This window comes from Struthio camelus, chromosome 3 (assembly GCF_040807025.1).
Source record: "Struthio camelus isolate bStrCam1 chromosome 3, bStrCam1.hap1, whole genome shotgun sequence".
In the NCBI taxonomy this organism is placed as follows: domain Eukaryota; kingdom Metazoa; phylum Chordata; class Aves; order Struthioniformes; family Struthionidae; genus Struthio; species Struthio camelus.
This window is the reverse complement of record NC_090944.1, coordinates 14,836,205-14,851,535: the sequence shown is the minus strand read 5'-3', so window position 1 is coordinate 14,851,535 and position 15,331 is coordinate 14,836,205. Positions and strand designations below refer to the sequence as shown.

The 15,331-nt window shown below is 44.9% G+C and overlaps 1 protein-coding gene across 2 annotated transcripts in view; it reads left to right on the top strand.

The window, feature by feature from the left end:
• Nucleotides 1-9,456: 9,456 nt before the first annotated feature.
• The window catches only part of PTCHD4 (patched domain containing 4), an 89,442-nt gene continuing 83,567 nt past the window's right edge, over nt 9,457-15,331 (top strand). Inside the window, exon 1 of one of the 2 annotated variants that reach the window (XM_009667943.2) lies at nt 9,457-9,990. In XM_009667943.2, the coding sequence (XP_009666238.1) occupies nt 9,565-9,990 (426 nt within the window). In that variant the 5' untranslated portion in view covers nt 9,457-9,564. Of the gene's footprint in view, nt 10,165-15,331 lie in introns of both variants that reach the window. The other variant, XM_009667942.2, reaches the window with a different exon arrangement.

The window sequence follows — 15,331 nt, the reverse complement described above, 5'->3', positions numbered from 1 at the left end:
GCCTGTTGAGCCTGCCGAAGAGAAGACTGAGAGGCGATCTCATCAATGTGTACAAGTATCTGAAGGGGCGGCATGTTGAAAGGATGGGGCCAGACTCTTCTCAGGGGTGCCCAGCAACAGGACAAGAGGCAACAGGCACAAACTGAACCACAGGAAGTTCCATCTAAACCTGAGGAAAAACTTCTTGACTGTGAGGGTGACTGAGGTCTGGAACAGGCTGCCCCGAGAGGCAGTTGAGTCTCCTTCACCGGAGATATTCAAAACCCGCCTGGATGCGACCCTGGGCAATGATGTGCTCTAGAGGACTCTGCTTGAGCAGGGAGGTTGAACTAGATGATCTCCAGAGGTCCCTTCCAACCTCAGCCATTCTGTGATTCTGTGATTCTGCGATTCCTTAGAAGCGATCCAGTTTGTCTGGCTTGATTATCTAAGCAACATCTGTGTTTTTAACTCCTATTGAAGCAATCCTAAAGTAAGTACCTAAGTTCCCATGCAATCAATGATGACAGATGCCTTGAAGGCCTCCAAAGACCTTTGTCTAGTTTAGGTGATGAAGTTCAGACAGGCAAGGTCTCTCCTCAGAGGCCTCCAGAGAGCCCTGCCTGTCTCCTCTGACCACAGGGAATTTCAGCTCCTCATCTGGTAGGACTGTTTTATCAAGAACCTGACACTGAATTAGGCAAACCGGACTGCACTCCACATGGAGTCACTTGACCTATACAAGATATATTTTCTCTGCTGACAGGAGGATCTGCATTGTTCATTCATAGGTGTTGGCTAAGCAGCCTTTGTTGTTATTAAAACCATTAAACAAGTCCTATGAAACAAAATCCAGGTACCACACATTAAAATCATCTTTACCTTATACAGTGCTTATGCTGTATTGAAAGTTGTGAGCATCCAGAATTTCCATTAAGGCCAACAAATGCCCTGAATTAAATTCAGGTTTTACTAGGATTTTCTAGTTTTCTAGGTTTTACTAGGCCCTGAGGACCAAATTTCCAGCTGATGTAAATGTGCACAGAATCACTGAGTTCCTTGTTTTATGGACAAGCAATAAGTAATGGTCTCTTATTTTTCTAATCGTATGCTTTGCTTTTGTCTTTACCCAGCTCCAAGTTCCAGTCATTCACAATCCACTCTTCTATTTTTCTATTTTATAGCTATCCCATAGGAGTAACGTGAAACATAATCAATCAGTATTTGTAAAGCACTTTGAGGCTATCAGGTGGAAGGAAGTGTATAAATGCAAATTGTTACAATTGCTGTTATGCTATTGTCAAGGGACCTGCAAACAGAATCAGGCCCCAGTATATTCAGAGATAGACAGAGCTAGTTACACCTTGTGAAAGCAGCCAGAAGATGAAACTAAAGGAAGCAGTAGGAAAACAGCTGTGTAATGAAATTTAGTAAAAGGATGGTTCAGGGATTGTGTTACCAGCTTAAGATTGAATTCTTTGCTCTGCCACAGATTTTGGCCCAGTTTTTCCTCTGTCACTGAGGTACCTACAGATGTAGGTAATTATCTTGGGTTTTCTGTATTGGTCTATATTGTCTTTATTGGGGAAAGGTTGTTATATTCAAAAGATCATTCAGTCCACTTAAGACTTCAGGAGCCCTCCAGAGATGCCCCCCTCTTCTAAGTAACTAGAAGGGAAACCTGTGGTCTCCACGCTCCTCTCTTAGGCACTGCAATTAGGTGAGTAAAGTAACATGGGATGACACCAGGCCTAGCAGTGTGGTGGTTTGTGCTCTGAATTTCAAGTAAAAGTATTTTGCTCTGATTTAATTCCAGGCAGTTATCTTGAATCCTAGTCTCCTAGGATCCCAGTCATTCTGGGTTTATCTGTTGTCAATGAAAAGAGAGATCTTCAAATGGTGGTTTAATCACCCCATCCATCTGGTAGACCTACATTTACCTTTAGATAACTCAGTTAAGCAAATAAAATTGAGGGGCATGAATCTGAACTTATTTATTTGTAAAAAGGAAATAAATAAGACCTTCTCACCTAATAAGGGCAGTAGTGAAGATATATCTTTGATGTGGTTCTTAGATATTGCAGGATTTCTTGTGTGTATGCTGAAAGGCTTACAGTATTTATCATAGTGTTAGTATATCATCTGTTGGTAAAATTATTTGACAATTCATGTAGTAAGACTCTGTCTTCAGCCGCTTGAAGCTTTGCTGTACTTCAGTCATTTGAGCTAAAATTTTCCATGACAGATGTTTGTTCCAGGTAGAATCTTTTCAGAAAAATTCAGTCAAAATGTTTTCAGAGAACTTCTGTATCATTCAATGCTTGTAAAAAAACCAGTTCCCAACTAATGAGCAACTGCCCAACTTTTTTTCTTGTTGTTTCTTACTGCTCATTAAATATTGCTAAGCCTTTCATACTACATACTATTCAAACACTTTTTAAGGGCCAGAGTGATTAACTTTCCCACAGCTTTTGCTATGGCATTAATATCCAAAGGAGCCAATGATACTGTGAATACTAAGAATGTAGTTTCAGAAGGTCCTCTGAGGTTAGAGATGGGGATGTCTCCACTTTACAGGGAAACCAACACATGTAAGAAAAGGTCTAAAACATCCACTAGTGGTAGTATCCCTGTAGCTCACCTGAGTTTGCAGCAAAAGTACAGAAAGTAATGGTATGCAGACAGCATGTCTGCACTGAGCCCTCGGAGCCAGGAGAGTGGAGTGAGGATACAAACATGGGGAGGTGTAGGGGCAACAGTGGTGGCTGGTCATACAAGGAGCCTTAGTTCATCCCTTGTCTTAGGTCCTATGTCATGCTTTCTGCAAGGCTGTTACACCACAGGTTAACATGTTGGAGGCAGGCGGTGGATGTAATTCACTGTATTTTAGAAGTTCATAAGGTAGTATCTAATCTTTCTGAGTTCCTTTTATAGTCAATGTATCTAAAGCAATTTTTACGGTGCAGTTCATGTGAGCTTTACTAGACATCCGCTATAGAATAAATAGATCTCATATGATGAGATAAATTATGCCCAAGTGTTTCTCTCCATTGACTGTAAGATAGACCCAAACAACTGTTTCAGATGTAGGCTTCTGTATTTGATTAGGCAAATCCCATCCTATAATCACTTTTGTTAGTAAATTGAATAGTGCCAGGGAACATTCCCAAGCACTGGAATGCATTCTTCAATGTTTAGAATGGTCTCTGGAAGGATTTTGGCCCAGGCAACCTAGTTTTTTCCCCCAAAAATCCTGAGCATGGTTCAGAATTCAGCATCAGCCAGGGACCATTCTGAATCATCAGTTTGGATGCAGCTACCCTATTCTGGAGACAAAGATAGTTTAACACTATAGACGCAGCCAGGCTGTGCCAGCTGGCCCCAAGGCTAGAAAATGGGCCCTGGCGCTGCAATGGGCCCTGGCACTGCTTAGTTTGCTAGTACAGTGATCTCCACAGCACAACTTCCATTTTAACTGTGGCTGGGAGTGTTCAGCGCTTCATCAAAATACACCTGATGTTCCCAGGCTGATAGGACATTTGCAGTCCTGCTGGGTTTAAACCATTTGAGTAGGCTCATATAGGACCTCTGGTAGAGGCAGGACTAGAACCAGATTCCCTCCAAGCGGGATTCAGTTGCTTTACGTTACCGCAGTCTCCCTCATTCCTATAAAAGGCAGAAAGAAAGAAGCTGGACTTGGACATTTTGTCTGGATTCATGGCCATATAGGTTTGTTCTTCATGAAACATGTCCTGCTGGTCCCCTACTATGATTCCTGAAGGCAATGCGGCTTTTGGGAATAATAAAGGGTTTTATCTTGACACTCTTTCCCAAGGTAATGAATTCTTTACCCTTCATGCTCCTTTTTCCCCTTTGTCGAAACTACTGTTCCTTTCGCGTCACCAATCAGCCAGCAACTTCATTAGAAGAGTTTTATTGCACATCTGCTGGTTTCATGTCAGTGTCAGTGTAGAGAAATAGAGTTCTGATATTGACCATATGGTCAACAGTTTCTATACCATCTTCCCTTGCCCTGTCTTTGAAGAATTTACAACAAAGGCCATGTTAGGCCATTTCTGAAAAAAAGGATCAAGATAGATTGACAAAATTAGCAGAGGTAGCCTCCAATGTAGAAGAAATACAAAGTGTCTTAGGAGAATGTTCTGTGAAGGTGGTCTCTTCTATGAGGCCTGTAGCATTACATTTTCATTTTGAACCCACTTTCGTAAATATAAAATAAGACTACCGTTTTGCACCTTCCTCTGAATAAGCTAAATAAAAAGCAGTACCCTTAATTTACAATGGAAACATCAAATAATTCAAGGAAAGTCTGAACCAGGATTGATACCTTTTACTTTTTTACTGGAACTCCTGTACTTGGGACTCTCTTTTCAAACTTCCTTTGGACCTGCAGCATCACAGGGTTGGCTTGAAAGCCCACAGGACAGTTATGGGCTATGTATAGAGAGCCTTTAAGAAGAAAAACAGCAGCAGGTAGAATTTACAGTTCCACAGATTTCCATCTAGAGCTGGATTGCAGCAGCAACCTTTGTTTTCAAAGTGATAAGTACTTTTCCAAATAGGAAATATGACATGAAAATAAAGACATATGGTGACTGAAGAAATGAATACTCATTGTTAGCTTTTTATGATAATAGGAAGCCCAGTAACAGAAGCTGAAAAGATGTGTACTGATTTTTGCAGAAAAAAGACAAAGAGAAGCATACATGAGAGCGTATTTGTTTGATTTTTCTCTCATTTGAGGTGGCTTCCTCAGTCATTTCCATTTTCTCCAGCTGAATCAATATTTTTTCTCTTACAAAAGAAAACAAAACCACAACTTAACCTCCCCGCCCACACAAAACACATTACTTAGCAGTTTTTACTGCCTGCTGCTCCCAGCTATCTTTGCAAACTGTGTTCTTTTAGCGTTTAATTCCTCAGTCCTCTCAAGAAATGTAATATATTAACATTTTGCATCTTATGATGCTCTTATTTGTCACAGATCTTGCAGCTCCTTGTTATCATTAGAGACTTTTATCAGGTAGCAGTGAGAATTACCTTAGAAAACAGTAAAATATTTTTGCAACCAAAAAAAAGCTCAAGAGGAGCAAGAACTACTTATTTCTTTCTAAAAAATTTCCAAGAAATCTTCCTTTTTTTGGTGAAAAAATGAACTTTAAAAAGGCTTTCAGAAATAATGAGAAAAAACCTTTTTTCAAACCCTCTCCCAAAAGCTTGATTTTTGAATTAACAGTTCTTGCTTTTCAATTCTAAAATACTGTTTTTTGTAAGAGAGACTAACAATCCAGTGAATGTAGCATGAAATAATAGTTTTATGCAGAACTTTCTTCAATACTTGCTTTTCATATGTGGAAACATGGACTAATTTTATTCAACAAACATTAACTATTTTAAAGCCCTAGCTTGGCAGTCTTTACTTATGTGAATAGGCTGTTACTCATTTTAGCAACTTCACCAACTGCTGTGTAGAAACTTAAGGAAACAAGACCCGGTTAAGGAATAAAACTTTTACAGTAAGGATGAACAATTGAAAATATATCAATATATGTAAGGGATCTGACATTCACTTCCTCCTATACAGGAGTTTCAAAAACTATTAAGTACCTACTCCTGTAATTTCCACTACTCCCTTCTATGTCTTTACTTATCTGCCTGACTCTCTATGCTTTTCATTAACCTCAGGTGTTTCTGTATAAGATCTCCAAAGTTTTTGGGTCATGTTCTCTCTGTATTACTAGAGCTGACGAACCCTCAAAAAGACATGAGCCACCTTAATGGTTCAGACGCTCTGTTTCTGCAAACGGCAGGGTTTTCTCAACTATTTGCAAAACTATCACGCATCACCAAAAAGACCAAAAGAGCAAACTCAATCACCCTAACAACCACTCTTTTCTTGGAGCGTTGTCCAAACTCTTATATCCTTTCTCCAGTGCCCTTGTCCTCTTGTATTATGCATGAGGGGACACAATACGAGTCAGGGCCACCTGACTCTCTCTTCCCTCTCCTGCCCTCCCTGTCCAGCTCCCGCATCCTGCAGGCCCTGCAGATGGAGGGAGTTTAGAACTCAACGGCAAACTGCTAAGACTTGATTTTCTATTAAAATCCACATTTCTAAAATTAAATTCACAGTCAAACTGGAGTTTTTCCCAACTCTATTTTGAAGGAGAAAAGCATTTAAGCATACGAACACAAACTGCAATATGCCAGTCAGTCTCAAGTCTATTTTATTTACTCTAACGTCCATAACCTTTGTGGCTATACTAAATTATTCCCCTGGTTCTTCACTGTTTAAAGTCTTTTAGTATCCTTGATTGTTATTATATCCACCCAGCTATTAAACTGCAATACCTTAACATCACTATGTCAATAGGACTATTTTTAGCTTTAGTTACTCGTTGCGAATACTTGTGTGGTAATCTGGCTCTCAGGCATCAGACTCTACCTTCTTCAGTACCTAGTCAGTGCATCTATGCCAATCCTTCCAGCCCTTTGGTAATTTTTATTTACACTCTGTACAGATTTTCTACGTCTCATGGACATGCTAACACTCAGCTTCCTTTTTTCCCAACATTGTCCCCTTTTTGAAAGTAGGCCTCTCAGATACTTTTTCATGCTTTAGCCCATGCTTTAGCAGTGCCATATCTGAATGCTCTACTGCTCTATCCAGACGGATGAAAATTGTCCAAGACCCAGAGAAGCTCAAGACAAAACCTTGCTACTTTGGGGCACCTTATTTAGAGGGACCCACTCCTGGGGTGATTCAGATTCCTTGCACCAACCTCCTGAACTCTTCACGTGGTCGACACAAAGATCCAGCCACCTTGCTGAGCAGTGATCTGCTCTGTGGAGAACTTACTGGGCAAGGAAATGGCAACCAAGAGGTGTGACTGCAGCTTTCTCCCTCCTAGATCAGGTACCAACACCATATAAGCCACAGAGGCAACAAATAGCAAGTACCCTGGGGCTCTGGGAAAAGCTTCTTACACTAAGTCCACTGTGCTGAGGTTTTGCTCATGGTAGCACCCATAGCTTAAATACAGTGGCATATGCTGTCAGAGGCTATTATAAGCCTGCTTGTGTAGTAATGAGGAATCAGGTTCTGATTTCTCACTCAAGGTCTCGCTCATGTGTGTAAGTACAAAGGCTCAATAAAGTCTTTACATTAGACTTTATTCACTGGGAGCACTCAGCCATTGGCATAAGTGCATCATAAAATAGACAAAGAGCTGTAATTTGTACCAATGGAGCTTAGCATTTCCTGGGGTTGTTGAGGTAGATTTCCATCACAGGCAATGCTTTAAGCTGAGCAAGTGGGAGACTGACAGGGCCTTTTGTACAGAATTTCCCACCTTCAACCATTTCTTCTTACTCTCTGTAGGAATTTCAGCCCACATTTGCAAGCGCCTCCGGATCTGGATATCTAGGCCACTAAATAAAAACAGCCTGAATTTGAAAGGCATGATGTGCTTGCAGCATTCATTCAAATATCTAAAAATTAGGCCGGTTTTACCAAGGAGGCTGCGAATCTTGGCCATTGACTTTAGTCAGGTATGTTTCCAAATCAATGCTCCCAGTCTCCCTATTGCATTACCTAGAGGAAGTTCATGTTTCCCCACTTCCCTCAGGACTTTGATGGCCTCCGGCTCCCAGTCTTCATCACTGGCTCTATCACCAAACACAAGTCCTCCAAAGCTGTCAAAGATGAGCTCCTTTTGTGTATGTCCTGCCCATCCAAATAGAAAGGAGGGTGGAGGGGAGTCAGAGTGAAAGAGATTGCTGAATAAACTGTTTTTCTCCAAAACGCTGATAATTACTTCAAGCTGAGTGCAGCCACTGCTAGTCTAGCCTTGGAGCAGGCAGAGTCTGCTGACTGATAGTCTCGAGCTCCCCCAGTTTCCAGTTTGCTTCCTTCTGTTTCAATAAAGGTTTCTTACGGAAGAACCTTGCTCTCTCAGGCTTTGCACAGTGTCCTTGCTCTAGTCCCAAAATAAATCAATTTTTACTTGACAAAACTAGCTAAGATATAGCAGGAATTTGGTGGAGCGGGAGGCACCAAGCAACAATCTAAATTTTTTTTAAATTATATTTCTATGACTTAGTCTTATGAACTAAGTGCAAAGCTCCTGCAAAGCATTCCTACCTTTTGTCTCACCTGTCCTGCAAGGGGCTGTCAGGACTGCTAGGGCTAGACCTGCTGTCCCAAGCACTCCTGGCTGAAGCTCCTGCGAGAGCAGAGCTTCCTGCCTGGAGAGTTGGTGGGCAGCTCCCCTGCTGCAAATGCATGCATTTCTCTGCTGCTTTCCTCCGGTCCTGGGAGCTGCAGAATTTCTCTGCTCTTATGTAATGGGCTGCCTGTGGCTTTCCTTGGAAAACCTCTTTTCCAGCTGGGGGGTGACAGGAGCCTGGTCCTACCCTTCTCGGGTCACTGCTCGTGAAGCTGTAGATGGACCGAGGAGGGCAAGAGCTGTTAGTCTTTCCGACAGCAGAAGAGAGCAGTAGGGCAACGAACTCCCTCTTCTCCCCCTTGCCCCAAACCTCTGCTAGAGTGGCTCTCCCCTTCTGAGGAGCATGGGGCAGCTCCGGCTCGACGACCTCAGGCTGTAGATGAGGGAAAAGGGGATGAGGGAAAAAGGCTGCGCGGGCGTTTTGCCGAGAGAGGTGCATCTCCCCGGCCGGGCACAGCAGGGCTGCAGGCAGCCGGGGGGATGCAGCGGCGGGACCGGGCGGGTGGAGGGACGGAGCGCCGAGCTCGGCAAAGCGCCGAAGAAAGTAGCGGGGCGAAGCCCGGCTCCGGCAGCCGGGAAGGAGCAGCGGCGCCGGGCGGGGGCAGCCCGCTGCGGCCCGGGCACCGCACCGCGGCCGGGCCCGGTGGGTAGTGCTGGGGGACGAGGGGGGTTGTGTAGAGGGGGGAGATGCTAAAATGCAGCATCATCCTGCCGCCGCCCCGGCAATTCCCCCCGTGTGTAGGTCGGGGGTGGGGGGAGGAAGGGAAGCGGCGGTGCTTTGCAGCGGTGAGGGGTTGGAGGGGGGGGGGAGGTCGCTGCCGGCACGGCCGGGAGAAGCCCGCAGCAATATCCCGGCGCGGCGGCGGCGGTGGCCGTGGCCTCCCGCGGGGCTGGGCGGAGCGGGCGCGCAGCGGGCGCGGCTCCGGGCGCGGAGCGGGGCGGCCGCGGGCACTGCAGAGCCGGCGGCGCTGCCGGTGCAACGCCCGAGCCTCGCCGCCGAGAGGGGGGCACCCGGGCGGCCGGGGGGCGATACTGTTTGACTGGGGGTGGGCGAGACAAAATAATAAAAAAAGAGCGGAAAAAAAAAAAAAAAAAGCAAAGACCCCCCCCCCCTCCCTGCACACACACACACACACACACACCCTCCGCCCGCCCCGGTCCCTTCCACTCCCGACACACGCACGCACGCACACACACACACACACACACACACACCATTGATCAATATTTGGCTGTCTTGCTGCAACTTGCTGCAGTCTTTTAAAGGAGTAGTAGCGGGAGAGAGGGAGAGAGAAAGGGGAACTGACAGGAAGGGGTAAGGAGCTACACATGTCACATGTGCTTTCTAAGACGGCCAGGAGCATCTGCAGGCTGGATCTGGTGGAGGATGCTGCGGCAGGTGATACACAGAGGGCTCCAGTCGTTTTTCTACAAGCTGGGCTTATTCGTGAGCAGGCATCCGGTGTTTTTCCTCACTGTGCCCGCAGTCCTGACCATCATCTTCGGCTTCAGCCTGCTCAGCCGCTTCCAGCCTGACACTGACCTGGAGAGCCTGGTAGCCCCCAGCCACAGCCTGGCCAAGATCGAGAGGAGCTTAGCCAGCAGCCTTTTCTCCCTCGATCAATCCAAAAGCCAGCTATATTCGGACTTGCACACCCCGGGGAGGTATGGCAGGGTGATTCTCCTCTCCAAACCCGGAGGCAATATTTTGCATCAGGCTGATGTGATCCTGCAGATCCACCGAGCTGTGCTGGAAATGAAGGTGAACTACAAAGGCTATAATTATACTTTTTCCCATCTGTGTGTGTTGAGAAATCAGGATAAGAAATGCGTGCTGGATGATATTATTTCAGTGCTAGAGGATCTGAGGCAGGCTGCCCTCTCCAATAAGACAACAGCCAGGGTGCAAGTGAGCTATCCCAACACTAAATTAAAGGTATGCTCTTACTGCATGCTTTTGCCAATTAAAGAGGCAGCACTTCATTTCTTGTCCTAAACAGCAAAGAGAAATATAATCATATCTATCTTTCTATACATAGATATGTGTGATGTGAGCTTTCCTCGGAAAGCAGCTGAAACTGGTGCTTTGCTATTGTTCGGTACGAGGAGGGAGGTTGGGGGGACCGTGCGCTGAGAAAGCGGGTGAAGCAGTAAGTGCAGAACACCTTTGGGACTGTGAGACCTTGCAATGTCTTGAAGGGTTAATGCATCGTGGGAAAGGAGCAGAAGGTCTGCAGCCCGCTGGATTGAAAGCTAGGGTTTCACTAACACCTATTCCGACCTCCCTGACGTGGTAGGGTAATTTGTCTTTAACATGACCAGAAAAGGCTTTCCTCAAATGCACAGTGAGCTCCTGTGTCTCCTTGCTTCTGTGCGTGCCATAGAAGCAGTAGGAGGTTTGGCCAGGAGTGATTTCAGGTGTCCTGCTGTCTTTTTCTTTCTCTTTACCTGCATGGTAAGAAGGGGAAGGGAGGTGGAATTTTTTCTCTCAGTGTGAAAATAATTAGCTCTGCCACTGATGGATGGGCTGGAGTTTTGGGATGGATCCCATCAGGTTTCCAGCAAAGGCAAAACAAGGTAAAAGGTGAAAGAAGTTTCAGTCTTTCCAATTGCAAGAATAAATAGTTCAGTATAAATGATCTCAGGGATGCTTCCCTGGCACGCTAGCCCACACTGGCTTTCCTTCTCATCAGGGCCGATTCGGTTCACCAGGACTAACCTGCTTTGAGCAAATCGGGTGCAAAGTTTGCAGGTGGCTAGTGGAGGAAGTTTCCACAAATTACAGCAAATCTCCAGCCTCCTGCAAGCATTGCACCGGAGGTAGGTTTTATTTAAATGAGTTTAAAAAAAAATCCCCTGGCACACAGTTAAACATGGATCAGGTCCTAGGAAAGAGGATACTGTCCTTCTAAGTCAGAGAGGCTCCTAGTGGAGAGGCTCCTGTCCCTCTCTTTTGTCAATGAGATCCTTGGGGACAAGGGAGGCAGTGTCACTTCAAGTCCTGGCCATTATCCTGAAGTTATCATTTGTTTCCTACTGCTCAATTACCAGGCAAAAAAATAAAAAGCATTCCCCATCCTAAAAGCAGAAGTAGAGACATGAATTGATTTTATTGGTCTTTTTGGTTTAGGAAAAGGGTAAGGTGAGACACCTGGGATTTGCTCCCATTGCACTAGATGTTACTGCAATTGCTTTGTGCGGAGTAGTGAGTGAGCTGAGTGTGTGGAACTGCAAAGGTGTCCTTGCTGCTGCCCAAAGGTCCTGAGTGCAAGGAGGGCTAGGAAACGCAGGGAGTTTTCCTGGGTTAAATATCCCTGAATACATTGTGTCTTTTAGTTCACTGTGAAGACAATTCTGCTATTACATAATAGAAGTGCTGTCTTTCCATTTTGATTACTTTTAAAGTCAGGATTAAGCTGATTCAGTGGAGACACTGATAATCTGGACAAACTTTGTCAGCGACTGGCCTTATAAAGAAATAGTAGTTTTACCTCTCTTAATCCAGATTAATTTCCTTCTGTGGAGAAACACTAACTGAGCCTGTGAAAACTAGATAGGGCCATGTGCTACCCGTTATTGTTTGTTTGTTTGTTTGTTTGTTTTAATCAGGACAGTGCCTATAGTTCCTCTGGTTTGAAAAGATAAAAGGAAGGTAGATGAACATGTCCCAAATTGGAAATTTAATGGGATGAAAGTGATAGGTAAGTAATTAACACAGAGGAAGATTTTCCCAAACCATAAAGGTCTGATTCTGAGGGATGCTGAATATCCACCTAGCACTTCTAAACTCCCGTGTAGTTATTGCATATCATTTTCCAAGTGAAGGAGTATATGCCCTTACATGTCTGGTTTTAAAGCTGGACAGAGCTGGGAGCTTTCTACCCACTTCTCAGTAAAGGGAGGTAAAGCAGCCAAAATCTGAGACTGCACTTTAAAGAAAAGCTAACGATTCCAACCAGTTTCTGCAGAAAGGGAGAATTTTTGGTGTTGCTGAGGAAGCTGGAGTGGAAAAGCATGAGCTACCCCAGAAACACACTTTGGCAGGGCTTTTTCTTTCCCCTTCGGTAAGGACGCATCTGCGGTGCTGTGGTCAGCCTGGGCTGGCCTTCAGCGACTGAGTGTCCTGAGAGCCACCTCCTCCCGTCTCCCTGGCTCCAACTGCTGGGGATTAAATTACTTTTGTTCCTTCGCATGGATTAATTTGCTTGGTGAGCCCCCTTCTCCATCATCCCCATGCCCTGTCTACCAAGATGGCTGTGTTAGGAAGTTGTGGGCAAACATCTCTTGGTCTCCTTCAAGCTGTGGTCAGGATCGCAGTTTGAGCAGGCCTCCTGGACGTATTTGCTGCCTCCCCTCTCTCCACATCTCTGAGGGGGGGCTGCAGAAACCCAGGCATCTGCAGCTTGTCCCATTGTCGTCAGGATGTGTTTAGAGAGAAATTTAGAGAGAAACCTTAGATGCTGCACCCGCAAGGGAACAACCTCTCTGGCAGTAGTTATGAGAGGCTTTTTTATTTCTTCTTACTTGAATCATGAAAGGAAACAAAAGTTATGGCTGGACCTAATGGGAATGCAAAACAGAGGGCTAAACTGGCTACCTTTACTCAGTATGGAGCAGGGCTTGTCACACTTATTGGTTGATGTCCTTGGGATCTTTCTCAGCTAAACTTCCCTGCAGGCATAAGGACCCACCAGCATCTTCCAGGTTCACTCACATTCTCAAAGGCCGTGTTGCTTAGTAAATACTGATAGATTTTGCCAGTCTTATTTTCTAATAATGGCCTCAGATGGAATGAAATTTTTCTAAGAACAATATAGTGGGATTATAAACTGGGAAGGTGTCCCAGACGTGCTTAGTCTGCGGCCAACATGGGGTGAGCACCAACCTGTACTTGTCTGACACCCAAAATGGCAATCTCAAGCCATTCCAATCCCTCTTCTGCTCCCTCTGAGAGCTATAAAAGCCTCTTGCAGTTTTTTTTTTCCCCTTAAGCGCTGTAAGCCACTCACATTTTGTCCCACTTCTTGCCTCCTGCTGGGGCCCAAATTTGTTCAATTAGCTCAGGTAGGTGAGGCCAACTGAAGGCTGATGGTAAGTGAGCTCTTGCCAGATCTTTCATGGGAGCTTTGTGTGAGCAGTATGAGCAGGTTTCAGCAGGCTGGTCTGGTTGTGAAACAGCTGTTTTGGGGGCTGCAAAATCTAATGAAACTGCTCGGATTTTCCTAAGAAAATCTGTCTGTGAAGGGTAATGACCATTTAATCGTTACTTACTGTAGAATCGGAACAGCTTACAATCTTGAATACATCTATCTTCACAAGCTCTCTGTCCATAGGGAAGTCCTGTTCTCTCCATTTGACAGTGGAGGAGCGAGGCACCTCCACAGTGCAGACTGCAGCGTAGTTTCAAATACCTGAGAAGAGTTTATTTCTGCTGTGGCAATGGAGGGGGTCACTGCAGGCTAGTTTATTCTTCTGAGAGGCCAAGTAAATGAAACTGTATGGACATGCCTGCTCCCACTGCTTTCAGGACCCGGGCGAGCTTGTTTACGGCTATTTCTATGCTACGCTGCAGTCTGCAGCCCAGCCAGAGGAGTGACTTGCCCAAGGTCACACCGATAGACTGTGGCAGAGCAGGAAACCAGAACTGGATGTGTGGAGTCTTGGACGGAGCCTTTTCTTTAAGTCCTGGAGCAAGATTGCTTGTGCTTTCCCCAGCCCGGGCAACACAGCAACATTCTTGTGCTTGAGGTCTGGATTGTGCCCTAATCACAAAGACGGGGTAAGTTTACACTGAGCACTGACCCTCAGTCATCACAGTTAAATTGCAAGCATGGTCCCTGGCAGGATTTTTGTCAATGGGCAGTCTTCCAGCATATTGGCATATCTTAGGACTTGGCATGGATCAGGGTCCGATCCCGGTACATCGACTCTGTTCTGGGGAAAAAGGAGAGTATCTGCACGGATATGTTGTGCCCCTGCCCTCAAGGCCAGAATACGGTCTGTGGTACATTTTATTTATTAGTATAGACAAAATTATTGATTACAGTGGGATTACTTTGTGTGTGCTGTCAGATATGAGGAAGGAGATTGTTTTTTGACTCTGATTTGTCGGTAACCCCAGCAAATTTGCTGACCTTTTCAGTAAAACAAAACACTAAAAACATAGTTCTAACTTAGAAAAAAATACAAGCTCACAAGCATTTTTTTTCTTGTATTTCACCTTTATTTTTTCTTTTCATGTTTATTTGCTAGTTTTTCTGAAAAAAGATGATAACTGAGAACTTCTTACCTATCTGAGATCAGAATTAAAGTGGTAACCACTGGTTAAAAGGAGCTTTTGTAAGCAGATTGTTTTTTGTAATACCGCTTCCAATTAATTAAGTATCAGTCTTTTTTGAACACTGGGCTAAACAGCAGCCTATAAAACGGACATCTCTATTATCACAATTGTGATAAGCGTATCAGCTGAATATTGAATCCTTTATTGCTTAAGCAGAAAAATTACTTGCATTCACTTAGCGTCTCGAAACCTACAATTGCAGATTCACTACTGGCCACATTCTCAATTGTTCTCCTGCTAATAGCTGTACTTTTAAATGAGTCTTGCTCCATTTGCATTTGAGGAGTCTTTCCCACTAGTCTAAAATTAGCCCCTCATTAGATGACTCTGAGGCACCAGCCACCAACATGGGGCTGAGAGTACATGAGACCCCTTGGACCAGAGTAGGCATGTGCGTATCAGTAACACCCACAAACTGATCACTCCTTCTGTGAAGCTGGTTCAATGTGTGAGATTATGCTCACTCCAGAGACCAGCTTTTGTTAGGCAAACGTCCTCCAGACGCTTCCTCTGAGGCAACGCAGCTCTGCCCTGGCTGTGATACCACCCGTCCCAAGGCAAGCCTGTGCCTCAGTATCCTGTGAAATGCTCTGTAACTGGCAAAAGCCACTAAGTCAAATCGTACTTATAACCTGTGAGCAGGGAGAAGATCAGGAGAGGAAGTCTGGGGGCAGCAGGTAGTTTTAATCTCAGTCTCTCAGCTCAAGACAGGATCTGGCGGCTGAGCAGAGTGTGAAAGTGAGGTGGAAAACGTTTGATGGCA